This window comes from Protopterus annectens, chromosome 14.part0 (assembly GCF_019279795.1).
Source record: "Protopterus annectens isolate FY-2018-M chromosome 14.part0, PAN1.0, whole genome shotgun sequence".
In the NCBI taxonomy this organism is placed as follows: domain Eukaryota; kingdom Metazoa; phylum Chordata; order Ceratodontiformes; family Protopteridae; genus Protopterus; species Protopterus annectens.
Genome location: NC_056748.1, coordinates 861,207,981 through 861,228,254, shown reverse-complemented (window position 1 = coordinate 861,228,254; position 20,274 = coordinate 861,207,981). Strand labels below are relative to the sequence as shown.

The 20,274-nt window shown below is 38.9% G+C and overlaps 1 protein-coding gene across 1 annotated transcript in view; it reads left to right on the top strand.

Moving 5' to 3' along the window:
* Nucleotides 1-20,274, top strand: part of LOC122789302 (broad substrate specificity ATP-binding cassette transporter ABCG2-like) — a 707,388-nt gene that overhangs the window by 196,828 nt on the left and 490,286 nt on the right. Inside the window, exon 4 of the mRNA XM_044056623.1 lies at nt 19,911-20,028. Coding sequence (XP_043912558.1) covers nt 19,911-20,028 — 118 coding nt within the window. The remainder of the gene's footprint in view (nt 1-19,910; nt 20,029-20,274) is intronic.

Here is a 20,274-nt window from a genome sequence, read left to right as displayed (position 1 = left end):
GAGGATAGAGTGGGCTTGGGTCTGGCAGGAGGAAGATTGTAGTTTGTGGGACAATTATTCGAGTACAGTGGCATGTTCAAACTGTGACTTAACATTCAGTACAACAGATGAATACAGAACTCCAGATGTACATTATAGTGAAATGTTCAGACTGTGATTTAATAACATTGCATACAGCACAAAAATAGTGTGTGGCATAAGAAAAACAAAACTTCTTTAGTCAACAGACAGAAATGTTCTTACAAGGGGTTACAGTGCTCTCTGCTTTCTGCATGCTTTCAAAGTAAATACACCAACTCAGAGGCTAACTGTTTTGGAGTGGAGGGAATATGTTGTTTCCAGTAAACCAGGTATCCTTTTAGGGTCTATATTATAACAATGAATGATCAGATGATCGAATGTTGTTATATCGACCCCAAAATGTTGAAAATCCAAAACAGCGAACAACCAGAACAGCGAAAATCGCTGTTCCCAAAAAAACACAAAACAAAAAAAAAACACTAAATAAAGTAGGGGGGGGGCTTCACACCATGCGCCCCCACACCCCCCCTACTTAAATATACCAACTCCAAGATTGCACTACAGTGGAGGAAATGGCACAACCTGGACAGCAGGCCCAGGGATTTCTTTCCCTAGGAAAAAATTTGCTGTTCGGCCGTTCGCTATTTTGCCTCTCCGACATGTAGTGTTCGCTCTAACAGCGTTCGATCATCTGATCGCTGTTCTAAAGTAGACCCTCCTTTTACTCCATGACAGTAGTACATCTAGTAAGAACAACCACCCACACTAAAGGTCTGATGACAGGACCCCCCCCCCAAAAAAAAAACAGTTGTTTACTTATTACAACAGTCACTAGCTCAGTTTTTCTCCATATTTGCATTGTCTCCCTTTCTCTACATGGATTTTCTTTTGGTTTCTGATTTTTTCACATCTCCCAGAAACAAGCTAGTTCTTTATTTTCCCTTAAAGAAGTGTCCACTTACGTGTTTTGTTAACTGTTGTAATGTAGTAATTAATTTTAATAAAGATCCTAAACATTATGTACCGCGTTATGTTTCTATGAATGCAACTGTACATACATTTCACTGCTGTAGTCATTTTGCTTTACATTTGTATTCATAGGGTAGCCGTGGTGGTACAGTGGTTAGTGTTGTTGCCTAACAGCATGAGACTGTCTAGTTTGATTCTTAGCTGGGGTGACTTCTTTGCAGGGTCTGCATGTCCACCCTGAGGTCAAGTGGGTTTCCTACAGGTGTTCTGGTTTTCTCCCACATTCCAAAGACATGCAGTAGGTGGATTGGTTACTCTAAATCACCCATAGGTGAGAGTGTGTTTGTGAGTGAGTGGTATGAATGAACTACTGTGGCAGGGCTAGCAACTCGGCGACGTAAACTTTGGCTTAAGATGATTGTCATTGCTAAAGTGACACCCCGACCCCATGTGCAAAAATGGGAAAAGAGGTTGAGGATGGATGGATGAATTTCTTTGAGATAGGTTAAGCCAGCCAGTTCATCTTGCAAGAAACTGAAAATTATTTCTATTTATGTATTATCAGTGTTACACATGCTGAGTATCAGTCAAAATTAGAAGGTTGTATTTCTGCTAATAACTGCATTTTGACAAAACAGTATTAGTGAAGTACTAATATCGCAGGCATCTTTATTTGGTGACAGTTTGCAAAGTACTCCCTTCTAAAGCAACATCACATATTTTTTTTCTATGAATGTACTGTTTAATTACATACAGACCTTTTGTAAAAAGACTGCTTTTTCATTTAACAGTGTGCATTAAGTACTTAAATTCAAAATCAGTTTACAGATTGGTTCAAAGACAAATTAAGTTCACAAAGATTATTTTCTTTGTAGGAGTGATAATTTTCAAAATGTGAAAAACAGGTGATGCTAACATGGCATCTGATATAATTACTTGTGTGAAAATATGTAATAAAACCTAACTTTTTTCAGAGGGTAAGTGCAGGAGGAGAAGAGAATTAAGCTGCGTAAAAGATGAGTTGAATTTAAACATATATAAGCAGTTCTTTGAAATATAAAAAGTAAAAGATGAAGATTTTGCTTTGTACTTGCAATTTTAGGTAAATGTGTAATAATTTTAAAAAATATATAAAATTGTGTGTAAACAGTGTACATTTGCTCTGTTTACTGCAGGGAAACTGAAACTAAATTTGTTGGTCATACATTTGCAGTGCTTGAAGCCTGAATGTTATTTAAAATGTTACTGTAGACCAAAAAATGTGGTCTTATCTGGGACATTTCTCAGAAATATGAAGCAGGTGGAATGGATAAAAAGTCTTTCCTAATTGAAAACTGAAGTTGACAGGAAATCTTGCCTGGGACTTGTATGAACAGAGAGAGACTCTTAACTGGGAAGTCAGTTTCCTGCTGCAGGATGCACGAAGAGAATTTGCTGTCTAACAATGTCACAGATTCTGTTCGATCTTGTAAGTTTTCTAATAGTAAGATGTCTTCTCTAAGTTATTCTGTCATTTCTTCCTGTTATGCTGCGTCTTTTTTTCTAATTGACCCTCCCTGGGCTGGACTGGAAAGTAATCCACATGGTTCAGAATTAAAAAACAGAATAAAAATCCACTTGTTCGAAAATGAACAGTGGATCCTCAGTTACGCGAAAGTGCACTTCCACGAAGCACAGTTCAACGAACTGTTTAGGGAAACTGAAGCACTGAGGCACACTACAGTGGGGAATAGAGAATTTAACTGTTCCCCACTGTAGTGCGATCTCGGAGTTGGTATATTTAAGTAGGGGTGTGTGGGGGGTGCAGCTCCCTACTCAATGTAATGTTAGTGTTTTCTGTTTTTTTTTAATCTTTTTATCAGTTCTTTGAACCGAGTTTTGTGAAAGTGCACTTTTGCGTAACTGAGCGGTTTGCTGCTCTTTTTCGAATAAGTGGTATTCGATCAAAAGCAGTAGACCCATATATACATCATACATATATATATATATATATATATATATATATATATATGGATAGATAGATAGATAGATAGATAGATATAGATATATCTTCTTCTTCTTCTTTCGGCTTTTCCCAGTTAGGGGTCGCCACAGCGGATCACCTGTCCGCTCATGATTGGCAGTGGAGTTTTACAGTGTCGAGTTGCCAGCCCGTGGCCCAACCTTCCACAGAAGGCACACACATGCACGCACTCACAGCTAGGGCCAATTTAGAGTGTCCAATCCACCTACAGCATGTCTTTGTACATGTTATTAAGCTCACTTGTTTAATGTAAATTAACAAATACTTAAAATTCTATAAGGTTAGTTACTTTCCCCACTCAATGTAATGTTAGTGTTTTCTGTTTTTTTTTTTTTATCTTTTTATCGGTTCGTTGAACCGAGTTTCGTGAAAGTGCACTTTCGAATAAGTGCACTTTTGCGTAACTGAGCGGTCTACTGCTCTTTTTCGAATAAGTGGTATTCAATCAAAAGCAGTAGACCCATATATATATATATATATATATATATATATATATATATATATATATATATATATAGATATATATATATATATATATATATAGAGAGAGAGAGAGAGAGAGAGAGATACATATTATTAAGCTCACTTGTATAATGTAAATTAACAAATACTTAAAATTCTATAAGGTTAGTTACTTTTATCATATGTTTGTGCCTTGATCAGGTGTTTGTACTAGTCCAGATATAAGCCATGTCACATGTGTAGCAAATAAACTGGGAGAATGCAGCTTTGAAATATAAGTGTTGGTGTTCGTTGAGTAAGAAGGTATAGGATGAACCTTGGATTCCGGAGATACTTCAAGGGGGCCACAGCAAAGACAGTCTTACTTGGATTTCATGTCTGTCTGGGAAATCACCTTTTTATCTTAATGTTTTCTATCATGTCATGCATCTGAATACCTCATACTGGCTGTAGACAGTCTTCTATAGCCTGTCTCAATTCTAATAAACTGCTCTATCCAAGAAAAATACATCCCCACCTTATGGAAAAAGTCCAGTATAATACCCATTCGTAAAGGTGGCTCATCAGCCGTGCTCACAAACAGACTAATTGCCATTCTGTTACCATTAGACAAAATGTTGAGTGACATATTCACTCACAACTTATATGTATATGTATATATATATATATATATATATATATATATATATATATATATATATATATATATATGTACATATATACACATACATACATATTACTTCTCATAACCTTCTCTCTCCCTGCAGGCATGGTTTCACACCCAATCACACTATTGCCACTGCCTTCCTAAGGTCCGCAAATATAATAGATCACAATAGAATTTCAGGTCTTTTAACCTCTGCCCTGTTTCTGGATCTCTCCATTCGACATAGTCATCAAATTCTCCTAACATAACTGTCTGTGGGCTTTCACCCACCTCACTTAACTGTTTTTTTTTAGTGCTTCTCTCACTGACAAGTTCCAAGTAGTGAAATGGTAAGATGATTTTTTCCTCTTTCCTGCCTATATCCATTGGAGACCCATGAGGCTCTTTCCCAGGACAGATACTATTTAAATTATCAGTGACCTAAACAAAGCAGCTAAAGAGCCACCATAGTACAGTATGCTGATGACTCCACTCTAAAATGCACTGCTAAGACACTACCCTTGTTGCAAACACTCACCCAGAAATTCTGATCATCCACAGAAGCTTGGCTCAACAACTCAGAACTATTAAATTAAAAAAAAAACTACTACTGTTCACCACCCAACTCTCTATCATCCCAAGGAAACAACCTTTAATATACTGTCAACCAACAACAGAACAGTAATCCCAAGCCAAACTACTAGGTGTGACTAGAGAAAGCCACCTGAAATTTGATCTCTACCATCAGCAAGCCATAAAGAAGACGCACCAAAAGCTAGGCTGCCTCTGTAGAGTAAAACACTGCCTTACTGTGCTAGACAAAACAGACACTTTAATACTTCCCTCTCGTAATCTTCTCCTATTTTATCTTGACCAATCTCAACTTGACTCTGTCAGCTAAAACTGGAGCAGTGCTCCAGTAAAGTAGCCAGATTCACTACCAGTTAACTGACATCACTGCCTCTCTCTGTTAACAACTAAACTTGCTCGAACTAAATAATTGTCCGTTGTACTCACAATTAATTACAACAGTACTGCACTACCCTATGCCACGGTGGTACAATGGTAGCATTGTTGCCTCACAACAAGAGGTTCTCCTGTTCGATTCACGGCTGGAGTGCCTTCTGTGTGAAGTCTGCATGTCCTCCCCGCGGTCGAATGGCCTGCGAAAGATATGCGTGAATGGGCGTGCCTTCACTGAAGGTTGTTGTCGGGCTGGCAACTCGGCACCATAAAAATCGACTGCCAATCATTAGCAGACCGGAGTTCTGCTGTGGCGACCCCTAACCGGGAAAAGCCGAAAAGACAAACAAACGCTACTGCACTACCCTGAAAAATTCCCATCTCTTCACTCTGTCATTCACCTTTGCACTTTTAAGAGACCTCTATGCTCCACTGACAAGTCATTAGCCCCCATAACTAAACCTAACAACAATGCAGGATACTCCCTGTATTCACTCTGCATCGATAATAGCTGGAACACCGTCCCACTCCACTTTAGAACTTTAAGTTCCAATCGAAGCAACACCTAATTTTTAAATGCAATTTCTGGTCATTATGGTGATTTAATTGTAAAATGAAAACAGATTCTACATACAGAAAACTCAGTAATGCAAGCTGGCAGTATTCTAAGTAATAAATATGAGAGGAAATACATCTTCTAGGGAATTGGTTCTCGGGCTTACATTTTTAATTTATGTGAACATACCAAGATTTTTCAATTTTCAGACAGTCAAAACACAGGGATTTACTGGTGTTTTTTCCCCATAAAAAAAAAAAATTTAAATCAGTGCTGATAGATAAATGGTTCTGCGCTTGCAGCATCCTTGGTCAAACTGATACTAACATGTCTACATGAATTTGTGCTATAACTCTCTGATGCACAAAACGTAAGGTATCATTCTCACATCTATACCATCCTCTGTCATCTTATCTCCTTCATCTTCCTTGTGTTTCCTCATCTCCCATCCTTCCTTTCCCTAGCTTCCTTTCCTTTTAGAGATATTTTGGATTAAGCTTTATGAAAGGTGTATTGGCGTGAAATTGATGTAGAGTTGGATCTGAGCAGATTATGAAGAGTTTTAAGATGAAAGGTTAAGCAGTGAAATCATAAAACTTCTTTTACATGTGGGATCCTGAGATTTTTTTCTTGCACTTTTTCATATTCCTCAAGGTGTTATTGTAGGCTGCTTATTTAAGGGAACAGTTTTTCTGTTTTTACTTGGTAATGCTGAGTTTGAATCCAAGGCTGATTTAGCATGTTTTTTTACAAAGGAGTAGTATGTTTTTTTTATTGCTTTGTCATTTAACTTGTAAGGTACAATTCATAACTGTTACCATCATTGGCAGAATCTGAAATATTGGTTTCTACAGGGAGACTTTATTTTAGTTATTGTGGATAGCTGATGCAAGTTCTTATTTGATATAGGTTCATTACTGGAGTCATTTTAAACATAGGTTCATAGGAGGGTACTAGGCTATTGGCCCTAGGGCCTATATAAGCCCAGCCAAAAATGTACCCTGTTTTTCGCCACCCAAGAAAATTATTTTCCTGTGCCCCTGTTGAGCAGAGCCACAGAAGTGATCCCTGGGGTGAATTTCCTATCTCCCATCCAATCATCAAGATTTTTCTTGAAGAGCGCTAATGAGGAGCTCTGTTTGACATAGATAGGTAGTTTGTTCCAGAGTATGGGAAGTCTCTGGGACAGGAATCTATCCCTCCAGCATGTTCTGTTTATTGTGGTGATAAGGTTTCCGTAGAGCATGTAGCTCGGAGGGATTGGGATTTCTTTAAGTGGAGCATGTCCAACAGCTCTGGGTTTGACATAGCTTTGTATGTTAGGCAGAGATTGCCTCGGAGTAGGCGATATGCGACGGAGTAAAGCTGGAGTTTTTTTAGATGATCTGCATAGGGCATCTGTTTGAGGCCAGTAATCCTCTTTGTGAGGTATTTCTGTGGCCTTTCCAGTTGTTGTAGATGTCTTGTGAGGTACATACCAAAAGGAGAGTTGTACTCTATAATGGGTCTAATGAGTGATGAGTAGAGGGGAACAATGACCTTTGTTTTTTCTGGATGAGAAACCTTTTGTGATGAGGTGAGCCATGTAGAAGGATTTCCTGACCACTGTGGCGATGTGATTATCAAAGGAGAGACTACTGTCCACCTGTGTCCCAAGGTCTCATCACATTTTCAGCATTAAATAGACTACCAGCTATGTGGTAGTTCATGGGTACAGAGTTTTTACCAAAGGTGATGACAATACACTTTTCGGCATTGAGCTTCAGGCCATGGCTTTGACACCAGGCATCTGTCTCAGTGAGGCTCTTTTGTAGTATATCCACATCGTTAGGAGTTTCGATTATGGCTCCTAGTTTGCAGTCATCTGCAAAGTTTGTTAGCCAAAGACCTTCTATGTTAGCCTGTACTTCAGAGAACTAGATACCAAACAGGAGAGGTCCCAGGACTGAACCCTGTGGTACACCACTTGTCACCGGTCTGAAGTCGGATTTGGAGTCTGCTACTTTCACAGTGTGGGTTCTGTCCATGAGCCAGTTGGCAACCCATCTTGTGACATAGGGATTTATACCTAGTTTAGTGAGCTTATCTATAATTCCAGAGTGGGGGATGGTGTCAAAAGCCTTGGCTAGATCTAGTTAAGTTGTGTGAACCACCTTACCCTCATCTATGGCTTTGGTGACTGCTTCAAAGAAGTCAGTCAAGTTTAGGAGACATGATCTGCCTTTTACAAATCCAAACTGGGTAGGATCCAGAGTTTGGAGATTACCAATGTCTTTGTTTATGAGTTCCATGATGATACGTTCCATGGCCTTGCAGACCAGGCTCGTCAGGCTAATGGGGCTGTAGTTCCCGGGGCCCGTCATAGCTCCCCCTTTGTGGAGTGGGATAACCGTTGTGGTGCGCCATTCAATGGGCACAAAGCCTGAGGTGAGGCTATGACTGAACATGGTACTTAGGAGGGGTGCCAGTTAATTCTGTAGTTCGTGTAGAATGCAGCATGGGATATTGTCAGGTCCCATTGATGCTGTGTTCTTGGCTTTGGAGAGTGTGTTTTTTACCTGTGCAGCCGTGATTACAGGAACTTTGCATTCTTCCGGTATAGAGATGTAATAGTATATTATAGTCATGCAACCCAAATGTATCCCACAGGCTATTTTGCCTTAGATGTTCTTTTAAGGGGTGTATGTTAGTTAGGGCATGATTTAACTGCTGCCTCTGTCCATCAGAAACATAAGTTTCAGACCGGGGTAAATTTCCGATTTCTATTCACTGGTCCAGGTTATGCTTGAATAGGGTTAGGGAAGGACTCTGCTTCACATGGCTGGCAAGTCTATTCCAAGTAATGGAAATTCTCCAAGACACATTTCTGCCCCTCCAAAATGCCCTATTTAAATCCTTGGATCTAGTAGTTCTGACACTGTTCATTTTGGGAATATGCAAAAGGCCTATCAGGGTATGATCCAAGGATGCCTTGTATGTCTGGCAGAAATCACTTGTCAGCAGTCTGTAGGAAACAGAGTGTAGAGATAGAGCCTTGAAGCGATCTGTATAAGGCATTGTGTGTAGTACCTGTGTTTTTTTTTTTTTTTTTGGAGATTTCAGCTGTTATATGTGCCTGGTCAGTACATACTGAAAAGGACATTATACTTAATGATGGGTCTAAGTATAGTGGCACAAGCACCTCTCTGGACCTAGATGCCATGACATTACTTATAAGCTGGGTGACATAGAATGATTTTCTTACTTCCTTAGACACATGTTGGTTGAAAGCCATGTTGCTTTCTACATGAGCCAATAAGTCCATGACTACTGTATCTACTTTTAGGGTTATTTTATTAAGGAGTAGTTTCCCGGGATGGCCGACTTCCCAAAAGTACTACCATGCATTTTATGCATTTCTTGGTATTGAGTTTTAATCCTTGGCTTTGGCACCAGCAAGTTATTTGTCTGTGTTAGATCTTTCTTTAAAATATTAATGTCTTCTGGGTTTTCTGTGATTGCTTTCAGCTTGCAATCATCTGCAAACTTGATAAGCCAAAGGCCCTTGACATTGACTTCCAAGAAATAGATGCCAAAAAGGAGTGGACTCAGCACAGAGACCTGGAGAGGACTCCACTGATGACCGTCCTGTTGTGGAGATGGTCTTTCTAGTCCTAACTTCCTTTGTCCTGTCTGTGAGCCAGTTGGCTAGCCAGATGGTTGCATAGGGGTTTATGCCTAATTCCATGAGTTTATTTACAGTGTTTGTGTTTTTTGTTTTTTTTATGAAATGGATTAGCTAGGTCATGGTAGGCAGTATGCACCATTTTGCCATCATCTGTTGCCTTGGTGACCCTCTCAAAGTCATTTACCAGATTTAGTGGGCATGACTTGCCACTGACAAAACCAAACTGGGTTGGGTCCAGTGTCTGAAGGATTCCTAATGCCATTGTTAATCATTTCCATGGGTTTGTATATGAGACTAGTTAGACTAATGGATCTGTAGTTCCTGGGATCCATTGATGACCCACCTTTGTGTTGAATGACTTTTGCAGTCTTCTGTTCACATGGCACAAAGCCTGTGTAGAGACTATGCTTGAATAGTGACACCAGTGACTCTGATAGGTCACATTTCAGGCTATTTAGGCAACATCCTGACTATTATTGGGGCCCATCAAAGCTGTATTCTTGCCCTTAGGGAGCATCATTAAGACCTATTCCCTTCTGATAGTTGGAGGTTTTATGTTCGATGGTATTTTCCGGGGTTGGCTGATGGGGGAGAGAGGGTGAAGTTGGAGGTGAATTTATCAACCAGAAGATTTACTTTATCTCCCATTTCTGTGAAAGTATCTCCAATTACCAGAAATATATCACACTGTTGTGTGCCACCTTTGAGGTTTTGGACATAGCTGAAGAAGTTCTTGTGGTTGTCCTTGGCCTGGGATGCTATCATTACCACAAAATGTGCTTTATTATATTTAATTAGTCCTCTTAGTTGTTTGCTCAGTTTGATGAGAGAGTATTTATCATTTTTGACTTTACACTTCCCAATTTTATCTATGACTTTTTTTTTCTTTTGTTGTGCAACCTATTTAATTTTGGCTTCCACCGGGGTGTTTTTTTTTTTTTTTAAGTTAGCTTTCAGCTTAATTCTGGTAGGCATAGCTGCCTCTGTGCAGTCAATAACATGGTTGTAAAGCTTCTGTGAATAGTTCAGCATAGGATGCTTTGTTACCTGTGTTTAGAGAGGCTTGAAACTTTGACAGGTTATCAATTATTAAAAGGTAGTTTGTCTTGGAGTAGTTCCTAACTATGATAGTATTTGATGCGGTTACAAAATTGATTTTATTTTAAAAGAGACTGCTTTGTGGTCTGATCTTACCAGAGAGGACATAACGTTGGGGGTGGGAGTTTCCCAGCTTATAGAAGGATAATTAAAGTCCCCTATGAATATGGTATTGGTTGAATGCTGAGTGACTCCAAAAGGTCTTAAGTATGACCTATGATTTTCATGAGACATAGAGAGTGACCTGTAGCATGCTAGGATATGGTATGGGATGTATAGTCCGAGAGGTGCATAATGTCTCTCTGCATATAGTCTAGGGAGGTATGTCTCAGGTCATTTGCATTAACATAAACTGTGACTGAATCATAGCGGTACCTGTGGTGCAGTGACTTGTGTGTGTGTGTGTGTGTGTGTGTGTGTGTGTGTGTGTGTGTGTGTGTGTGTGTGTGTGTGACAGATACTGTCCCCTGAAAGGCAACTGACCATTATTTTCTGCTTGTTCTGCTTGGTGAGTGGGACATCAGTATGTCGTACAATGGAGTCCTCTGATAGGCATCTAACTGTTATTTTCTCCTTGTACATCCTGGTGAGTTGAGACATCAGTATGTCGTACAATGGAGTCCCCTATGACTAGAGTGCTAGGTAGTGCTTTGGCTCGCCTTATGGGCATGGTAGTTGAGGCTGCACTGGGTGTGGCTACATGTGCAGTGGTAGGTGGTGTTACTGTTTTTTGTGTTTGCTGAGGATGACTTTTTTTTTTTTTTTCATCTGTTTTAGGAAGATTGCATTTAAGTCCTTCAGCATGTTGGTCTGGGCTTGGGGTTGTCATATTGCCTGAAGATACCCATATCCACCAAACTGGCTGCAGAGAAATTGAAAAAGTGCATATGCATGATGCCGGGTCCTTTACTCGGTGAGCTGCAACAGTTCTGTGCACAAGGCATTAACACTGGTGATTGTGGGATTGGAGATCAGACTAGGCTACATAATACTGAATTAAGAGGCAGTGCTCCTCAACGAACAAACTAGCTGCTGTATTCTATCCAACATGCAAAGTAGTCATTAGATACTCGCCAAGTTACTGGTGCAGTTTCAGAGGTAAGTTTATAGGAAAAATTTGATTTCTAGGTGACTGCGTCTGTAGAGATCACTACTAACTGCCGCTGTGCAATGAGCAGTAGCAACTAAACACAATAAATTTATACAGGCTTCTATGCCCTTTGGCTAGTAAAACAACTACAGTTACATCTTTTGTATGTTTCCCAACTCAGATACACTGCCCACCACCAACTGCCACTATTTAGAGTATCCAAGTATTTTTAATGTAAAAACACAGGAAAGATTGCATGGTGCAACATTAACAACCTAACTAGACAAGGCAATTTCAAGTCAACCAGACAACAGCAAGACAGTCTAAGCAAATGCAGCAATTTCAGATTTGAAAGCAGATAAATGTACAAATGAAACAAGAACGTTTGCATTTTAGTTGTCTTGCTTTTATGTTTCCATTCATTGTGTGTAATAGTTTGGCCTTCTGTTGTCCTCTGTAGTTTTAACCCAAATCTTGTTATTATCTGCATACTGTCTTTTTTAATTTCTCCAAGTCTTTTGGTTTATAATACTATGATGGGAATGGACCCCATTCCTACGTCAAAGTACGGTTAAAGTTAATGAAATTAGTATTGTTCCAATTTTTTATGTCAGCCAGTAGTGCTCTTCGCACCTGCACTGTGCCCAGTAATGACTCCTGCAATTCATACAGGGTTACATGGATTGGTAACATATCCAAATAAGATTGTAAATTCTTTTTTATAAGACCCGTTGCTCCTACTACTATTGGAACTGTCTGGGTATCTTTATTCCACATGGCTCTCTTTTCTGCCTGTAAATCCTGGTGTTCTATGACTTTGTGTCCCTCTGTACACAAGACACTATAGTCAATGGGTGTGGCGATTTCAATGATCAATGCTACTTTTGTCTTCTTTTCATGGACCACTATATCCGGTTTTCTAGCATCTATCTTTTGAACTGTTGGTAATGGGTGATCCCATGTGATGTAGACTTCTTCATTTTCTAAGATGCCTTGTGGCTTATTTTTCCAGTGTTTTTCAGCCTCTTCAATACCATAATGTTTGCACAATCCCCAGTGCAACAGTCTCACCACATTATTATGCCTTTCAGTATACAGTCCTTCTGCCATTAGTGTGTCGCAACCAACAACAGTGTGTGTGACTGTTTCCAATTTGATTTTACAAAACCTACATTTGTCTGTTTCTCCCACATGTTCAATGGACTTTGTAAACCAGCGTGTACGTAGACCACAATCTTGGGCTGCCAATATTAACCTTTCATTTCTTGTTTTGAATTCACCTCTCCTTAACCATTCCAGTGTTCGTTCCTGATCAACATGAGGCTCTTCCAGAAGTTTTATATACTTGCAACTATATTTGTGTTTTTCGACATTTCTTGCCTTCTCATCTGGTCCTTCACCTTATATTCTTTCTTTTGTTTTTTTGCACATTCAGTTGCTGCCTGATTTTTATCCACTTGATTTCCATTCCTGCTTAATGTTGATATGCTTCTGCTAGATTAAGCAGAGACATCATCTTAGATTTATTCTCCTCATGTTTCAAAACTTTCACTACATTTGGATCTTGTGAGGTCTGTAGATATGTGTGGAGTCCCACGATTGCAGATCTATACATGTAGTCAATTTCAAGTAGGCCCATCCCTCCTTCGGAATGGAGAATATATAATCTTGGTACACTGATTTTTATAAATCATTTGGTGAGCATGAAGCATCCTTGTTTTAATATCCAGTCTATCCAACACTTTTTGGGGCCAGTCAGTCACTCCCAAACTATAAGTTAGGACAGGAAGAGCAAATTGATTTATAGCTTGGATCTTGTTCCTAGATGTCAGTGTTGTTCTCAGGATTAATTTAAGTTTTCTAAAGTATTCCTTACTGAGTTTTATTCACATTTGTTCGTGTTTTATTGCTGATCCTTCATCAATTCCCAAGTATTTATACATTTCCTCTTGCTCAATTTCTTTTATATCACATTCTTGCCCCAAACTGATATTTTCCTGGTGCTACAGTTTTCCTTTTTTTAAAGGGGTTCCTTTTGCACATTCATCAAGACCAAATGACATTCCAGTATCATCGGAAAAGTTTTGACAACCTGCAGCTGGGCTTTCAGTTTCTCATCTGATGAGCTATACAGTTTTAAATCATCGACAAAGAGAAGATGAGAAGTTATTAGACTTTGTTGTTTTCTAGAAGCCAAATTGTAGCCATGGCCTAAGCTGTTCAGTAAACAGCTTAATGGATTAATGGCAAGGTAAAATAGCAACGGTGTGAGGGAGTCACCCTGGAATATCCCCCTTTGGATTTTTATCTCTGGGATAATTATCTGTCCTTTATCATGGCTTAATTGCAAAGTGGTCTGCCATTGTTTCATGGTTTCTGTAATGCAGTCAATCAGTGTAGGGTGTATCTTATACATTTTTAAGCACTCTTTTATCCATGATTGTGGGATACTATCAAATGCTTTTTTGTAGTCGATCCATGCCATACTTAGATTCTCCCCCTTTTTACAGTTCTCCACTATATAACTTTATTTAAAAACAAATGATCCTTTTTTCAATATGAGTTTCTTTTATTGCCCTTTTGTTCTACTGCCATAATCGAGTTTTCTTCTAAATGACTATAAACTCTGTCAGCGTCAATTCCTGTTATTAGTTTATATGTCATTGGAAGATAAGTTATTGGTCTGTAATTTTTAGGATAGCTTGCAAGTTCACTCTTAAGTAAGAGCATTGTTTTTCCTGTTGTTAACCAGTGTGATGTCTGTTCCGGGTGTGCATGTAAATAGATGTTCATCGTGTTTCACTATTGCAGTCATTACACTTGGGTTATCCTGAAAGTCCTGGTCTCACCTCCTCCCTGAAGTCAGTGCACCAGGGTATAAAAGATGCAGCTGATGCCATTTTGAGATTTTCAAAATTGAATTTCAGATCCGAAGTCTTCAATAATGTCAGTAAAAGTTGTTGGTTTTTTAACTATATAATGCCATGAAACTATTCCTCAGATGGGTAACAGCTTACTATCAAGACCACTTCACAGCCAAGGCAAAGTCCAAAACACCTTTAAAGACAAAGAAACAAGTACAGCATTCACCTGGACACTCATCCATGCCAAAGAAACAGATGCTTAAAATGGCCGAGGACCTAATTATTCTGATCAGCCTCTGACCAGGTTTCTATTTCCTCTGATTCCTGTTCAGAGCAGGGATATTTTCTTCCTTCCTATGAGGACTCTGATGCTGAAGAATCTATCCCTTCAGCCTCTCTTGAGGATTACTCTTTTGGGGAAACACTGCACACCTGAGGATTACTCTTTTGGGGAAACACTGCACACCATGAGATTATTCAGAATCCAAGAAATGTATTAGATATTGTTGATGATGTATTTTCTGAATCCAGTTTGTCTCCTGATTCTTTACCCCCTGCACCAGTTAAACCAGATAGGTACTACAGGGTCCCAGCTTCTCATAAATTTACTGCAAAAAAAAAGTTTACACCTCTGTCAGAATGTTCTGAAAATAAGGAATTGCAGGATTTATTGCATTCAGCTGAACAAGTGGGAAAACATACTTTGCAATGTGGTTTTGACTCATTAGAGGCTTTTGTTGGATGCTCCATTACAGCATGATACTTTGTTTGATGTTAAGGCAGAAGAGGTGTTAAAGAAAATGGAGGTTAAAGCAAAATCAATGCAGACAGTAAAGGATTTCTTTGGTCCTTTCCAGTGTCAGACAGGCCACAGAGGCAGATCTCAGCCCCAAGGCTCATACAGACCAGACCAATACTGGACCTGTCCCAAAATTCAAAATGTTGACACCTCAAAGAGGCATACCTGCATGTCCCAATCAGACAATCTTGCAGAAGATAAGATTCATAGCTGGCTCAATGTGCCTGGCACCAGTAATTGCATTTTGCAGACAAAAAGGAATTCAAATATATCGATTATTAATTTGCATAGGGTACACAGTAAATGAAAAGAAATCAAAACTAGTGCCCTCTCAAGAGATAATATTCAAGAAAGATTCTGCAGGCTTTGGGATTCATGGCATCCTGCATCCTGCTAATTCCATATGCAAGACTGCATATGAGGAAGCTACAATGGTATCTAAAACTCAACATTGCCACAGCCTGGAAACAATAATAACTCTCATTCCTGCCTGCAACAAGAGTTTTGATGGTGGGCACTGGCCTGTCACCACAACAAGGCACATTCCTACCCCTCTGCAGGCAAGCCATGACTTTATGGAACATAGCACTGGCCTATCAGGTACATCGGCAGATGAACTGTGGAAACTAGATCCACAAGTCTTCAGCATGATAAGGACCAGCCTGGACTTTACCTCACAATCAGATCTTGCACAAATAATATAGCCACTCAGAACACACCTCTCTCTCTAAAGCAGTTATGGATGTTATTTATCAATTAAGATCCATGCCTCTGCCATTTCAGCTCATTACAATATGCAACCTCCTATTTTCTCTCACCCACTACTAAGACAGTACCTCAGAGGGGCAAAACATAAGACCCCAGAGATAAAATTGAAGAGTCTCAGAGTAACAGGCATTAATGGCAGTGGAACCTTTAAAAGTAGTATCCAGTGTGGCTCTTAACCAAACCGTCCACTTACCAACCTTTTATCCAAATCCCCATAATAAAGGAAATCCAGAGCAGGCTTTGCCACTGCAGTTCTGCAGGGCCATAAATGTAGATGTTCAAGTGTATTCACTTTCATTGCTGGGACTTATCTGTACTTTTCTATTCTGTACAACCTATGTGGTGTATTTGCTTGTAGAGGAAGGTAATGTTTATGTTAGTGCATGCTTTTATTTGCAAATTTCAAGAAAACTGAAGAAAATGGCATCGTTGAACATCTACATTTATGGTAGGTACACAACTGTACTTTCTTACTCATGGCTAAATCCTCGTCCAAAGATCCTAATACTTTCAGCCAAAAGTTAGGTACTGCATCTGGGCCTGGGGTTTTCCAATCAGAGGCTTATCTTAACTTTGTTTCAATCTCTCTGGCTGTTACTTCATCCCATTTCATATCCTGTACCTTTAACCCTCTTATTCTTTCTTTTATGTCTTCTAACAATTTAGCATCTTTATTATGTTGTACAGGATCTTCATAGATACTTCTCCAAAATGTATCTATGTCTTCATTTTTGGCAGTCTTTCAATTCCTTTTACCTTATTTCCCAATTCTCTGTAAAATGTTTTTTTGATCATCAGTAAATTGCTTATTTTGTACTTTTCCTTTATATTTATCTTTGTATCTTCTAAGTCTTTCTGCCTGTGCTAAACTTTTTAGTTTATTTGTGATCGTACATTTTAGATCTTGGTCTGTTCTAATACTGTGCATTGCTTTTATCACATCTATCTTTCTTAGTATTTTTGTTGATCTGTTCCCTCTTTTATAATCTTCTAACAGTGACACTTCTTGTCTTAGTTGCTTTATAGTTTTCTCCATTCGATATTTCCATAATGGTATTCGCTTTCGCCCCTTCCTTTCCCTCACTACCCTGTGTTCTTGTGGTAAAACTTTATCAGTTATTAATTTAGCATCACAATAATATATTCTGTTTACTTCTGTTACATGGCATGGATCTCTGTGGACAGTCCTAATTACTGCATTTATTTTGTTTTATCAAGCTTCAGACTTTGGGGGGTTTTATTAACCTTCTTCAGTCTATTTCTCTCATTGCTCTTGATATATCTGTCTATGTCTATTAAATCAAGCAACTCTTCTCTTAACTCATTTTCTTCCGAACTGAGGGCACATCCCTTGTTTTCCAATTCCTGCGGGCATTGTATAGAAGATTCTGTAGCATCTTCCAGTGGCACATTCTCCAACTTCATTTATTCGTTGCTCTATCATATGGGAACACACTGGCCCATCACTCCTCAACATTGACTGCATCAGAGTTTCCACAGTTTCCTGTTTTTGTCTAGCTTCAAGGAAACATTTATACTGGTTTCCTGTGGAGAGCTCCAAAATATCTTGATATGGCACTTGACCAATTGTGTCCTGTTCCACTGGTTTCCCCTTAATTTGGATATCCATTGCTGTAACCTGTTGTGGTGCTTTCTGAATTAGATTTTCTACACTGAATCCTTCTCTTTGCAGCTGCTGCAGAACCTCAATTTCTATTTCTTTGACTTCTCCATTACTAATCTCTTTTTCTACTTTTCCTCTTAATCTCCTTATTTTTGTATTGTAAAGTTTTCCATATCTGGATTCCTTTGGCTGCATTTCTCTTTAAATATCTTTGGTGCTGCCCTTTTTGTATTGGTTAATTTTGCTTTATCCTTTGCATAAATATTGCACAATATTAAATCTCTTACTTTCCCACGTCCATATTTCTTTTTTATATTTTTCAAATATCTCTAGGTTTTGTTGTTTATATTTTCACACTTCCTCAGATGCTTCTTTTTCCAAACAGATCAAAGTTTCTTGTTCTTTGTAATGTTTTTCATGTATCTTTTGTGTTAATGAACACAATTTTTATTTGAAGCTTCTGACAGTTTTTCTTGCGGAAGTATTTTTCTTTCCTCTAATTTCTCTCTTAACCGTCTTGTACATCTTGTGTCTGGAAATTCTGGGCTTTTTACATAATAGTAACAATACATCATTTCTTTCTTATCCTCAGTACTCCACTCTAGCATCTTTATGGCTCTTCTTTGGCCAATCAGTTTTTGTGAACTGCTACTTCCTTCTACAACAGGGGGGCCATTTTCCCCCTGGACCTGGCCTGGCCCCATTGTAGGAATGTTTCTGTATTTTTGTGGATTACTGTCTGTTTGGTGCTGGTGATGGCTTGCAATGCTGTCATGTGGTTTTTGCTGTTTGAAGCATTGTTGTCCCTTCCGTTACTTACATGGTTAAGTTATCCATATCACTTCCCATTGTCTGCCTCCCTCATGCTCTTCTTCTTTGCTGCCCTTGTTCGACTCCTTGCTGTCATTTGTTTTTTTTTTCTCCTTCTCCTTAGATGTTTATGCTGCTGTAAGCAGTTTGTAGGCTGAAGGTGCAGACATTCCCCTTCTTTTTTCCTGCTTATGCCAGTTTCTATGTTATTACATGTGGTGTAACACATGGATTTGGCTGGTGCAGAAAAAGCTGTCTAATCTGTGATAATGGTGGGCGGGTTTGACTAGTGACCAGGGAGTTGGAAATCTGCATGAGAGTGTTAAAATGGGTAGGAGTAATTGCCGAGTGAAGATCAGGATTTTTGCCTTGGTAGTAGCACATGGTGGATACCAGGGGCTAGTCCCAGCTAACAAAGATTATAGGGGGGGGGTGCATGGTGCTAATCAACATTTCAAGGCACTTGAGCATCACTGCCTTTAGTAATACTCATTGCTTGCTTGGGTGTACGAATTATGCCATAAAAGAATCCCAGCATTTCCTACAGTGTGTTTAATATAAATGTTTCTTCCACCTCACCTAAACTACGTTAGATTAGCGAGGTATGATAGATGACTAGGAGTTCCATGTCCCCCTGAAAATAGTAATAGTAATAAAAAAGCTTAAACAAACAAATGATACCAAGAAGTTTTTCCATTCTCACTCAGTGAAAACAAATGGAGTTGCTTCATAGACATCCCAGGTAGCAAGCTTATCCAATCTCTTCTGTTATTATTATCCAGTTATGTATCTGTCCTTCATCTCAAGGCTTTGAAAACAGCACACATTCAGTAAAACCTTTCACATTCTTATATTTTTTGCTTGTTTTTCTCCTCTTGCCAACACAGTGTACTGCCCTTAACTACTATTTACAGCATTTTACTGAAATTGCTTTACTTGTTTAACACCATGTTTATATTACTAATGTCTTATTATATTTACTGTTGTTAACAAATCCTTTCTTTGCTGAATGTTGGCATTTTATGACATTTTTAGTAATTTTGTTCTATCATACCCTGTTTGTACTTGTAAACCATTGGTTTTTGATTGTGCATTGTTACAGTATCTCAATTTATTTGTACTTTAAGCATGATGTGGGCTGGGTTGTGGCTAAAAAGGTTTCTTGGACAAGCCCACTTACCCAATTAATAAATGTTAAACAAGTAAATAAAAAAAAAAGTACGTAAATGGTACAATTCTGGGTTTGTTGTAAATACAGTTCTATTTCTGATTCCAGTCATCTTTGAAAATAGGATGCTTGTGTGGCGAGGGGGTCCCATCAGAATAATTATGTAGAATGGGAAGGAAAGAAAGAATGAATTTGCTTACATTTTGTAGAAGTGTACATGAGATAGCTTCTTTAACTATATTGAGAAAAGTTATTCTTTTAGTGTCAGATAAACAGCAATTAGTAGGTGACCAGTTAAAACCTCGTGACCACTTGGTAGCATTCCCCTGCACCACACCCCTTATGAATTTTGTTCACTACTTTTGTTTTTATTGCTTTTCAGACTTCTCGATGTTATTGCTGGGCGGAATAATCCTGATGGATTGAAAAATGGCCAGGTCCTTGTTGATGGAGAGTTGGTCACCTCTTCCTTCTGCTTAAGATCAGCATATGTGGTGCAGGTGAGGTGTCTCTGTGGCTGTTTATATTTATATTTTAAGCCTGGGCTTCACCAACCAATGTACTGTAGTTGTCAGTTATCTCTTTGCCTGAATGGCTAGGAATAGGTCATTCTTAACTTGATACACTAGTCCCAATGCCTGGCATTTTAGAAATGGAATGATTGTTGGGAAAGCAAAACTTCTTATCCATCCTGAAGCCCCATTTTGTAAATTAGGTATTGCTTCAGTAAGCTCACCAGAAGTACT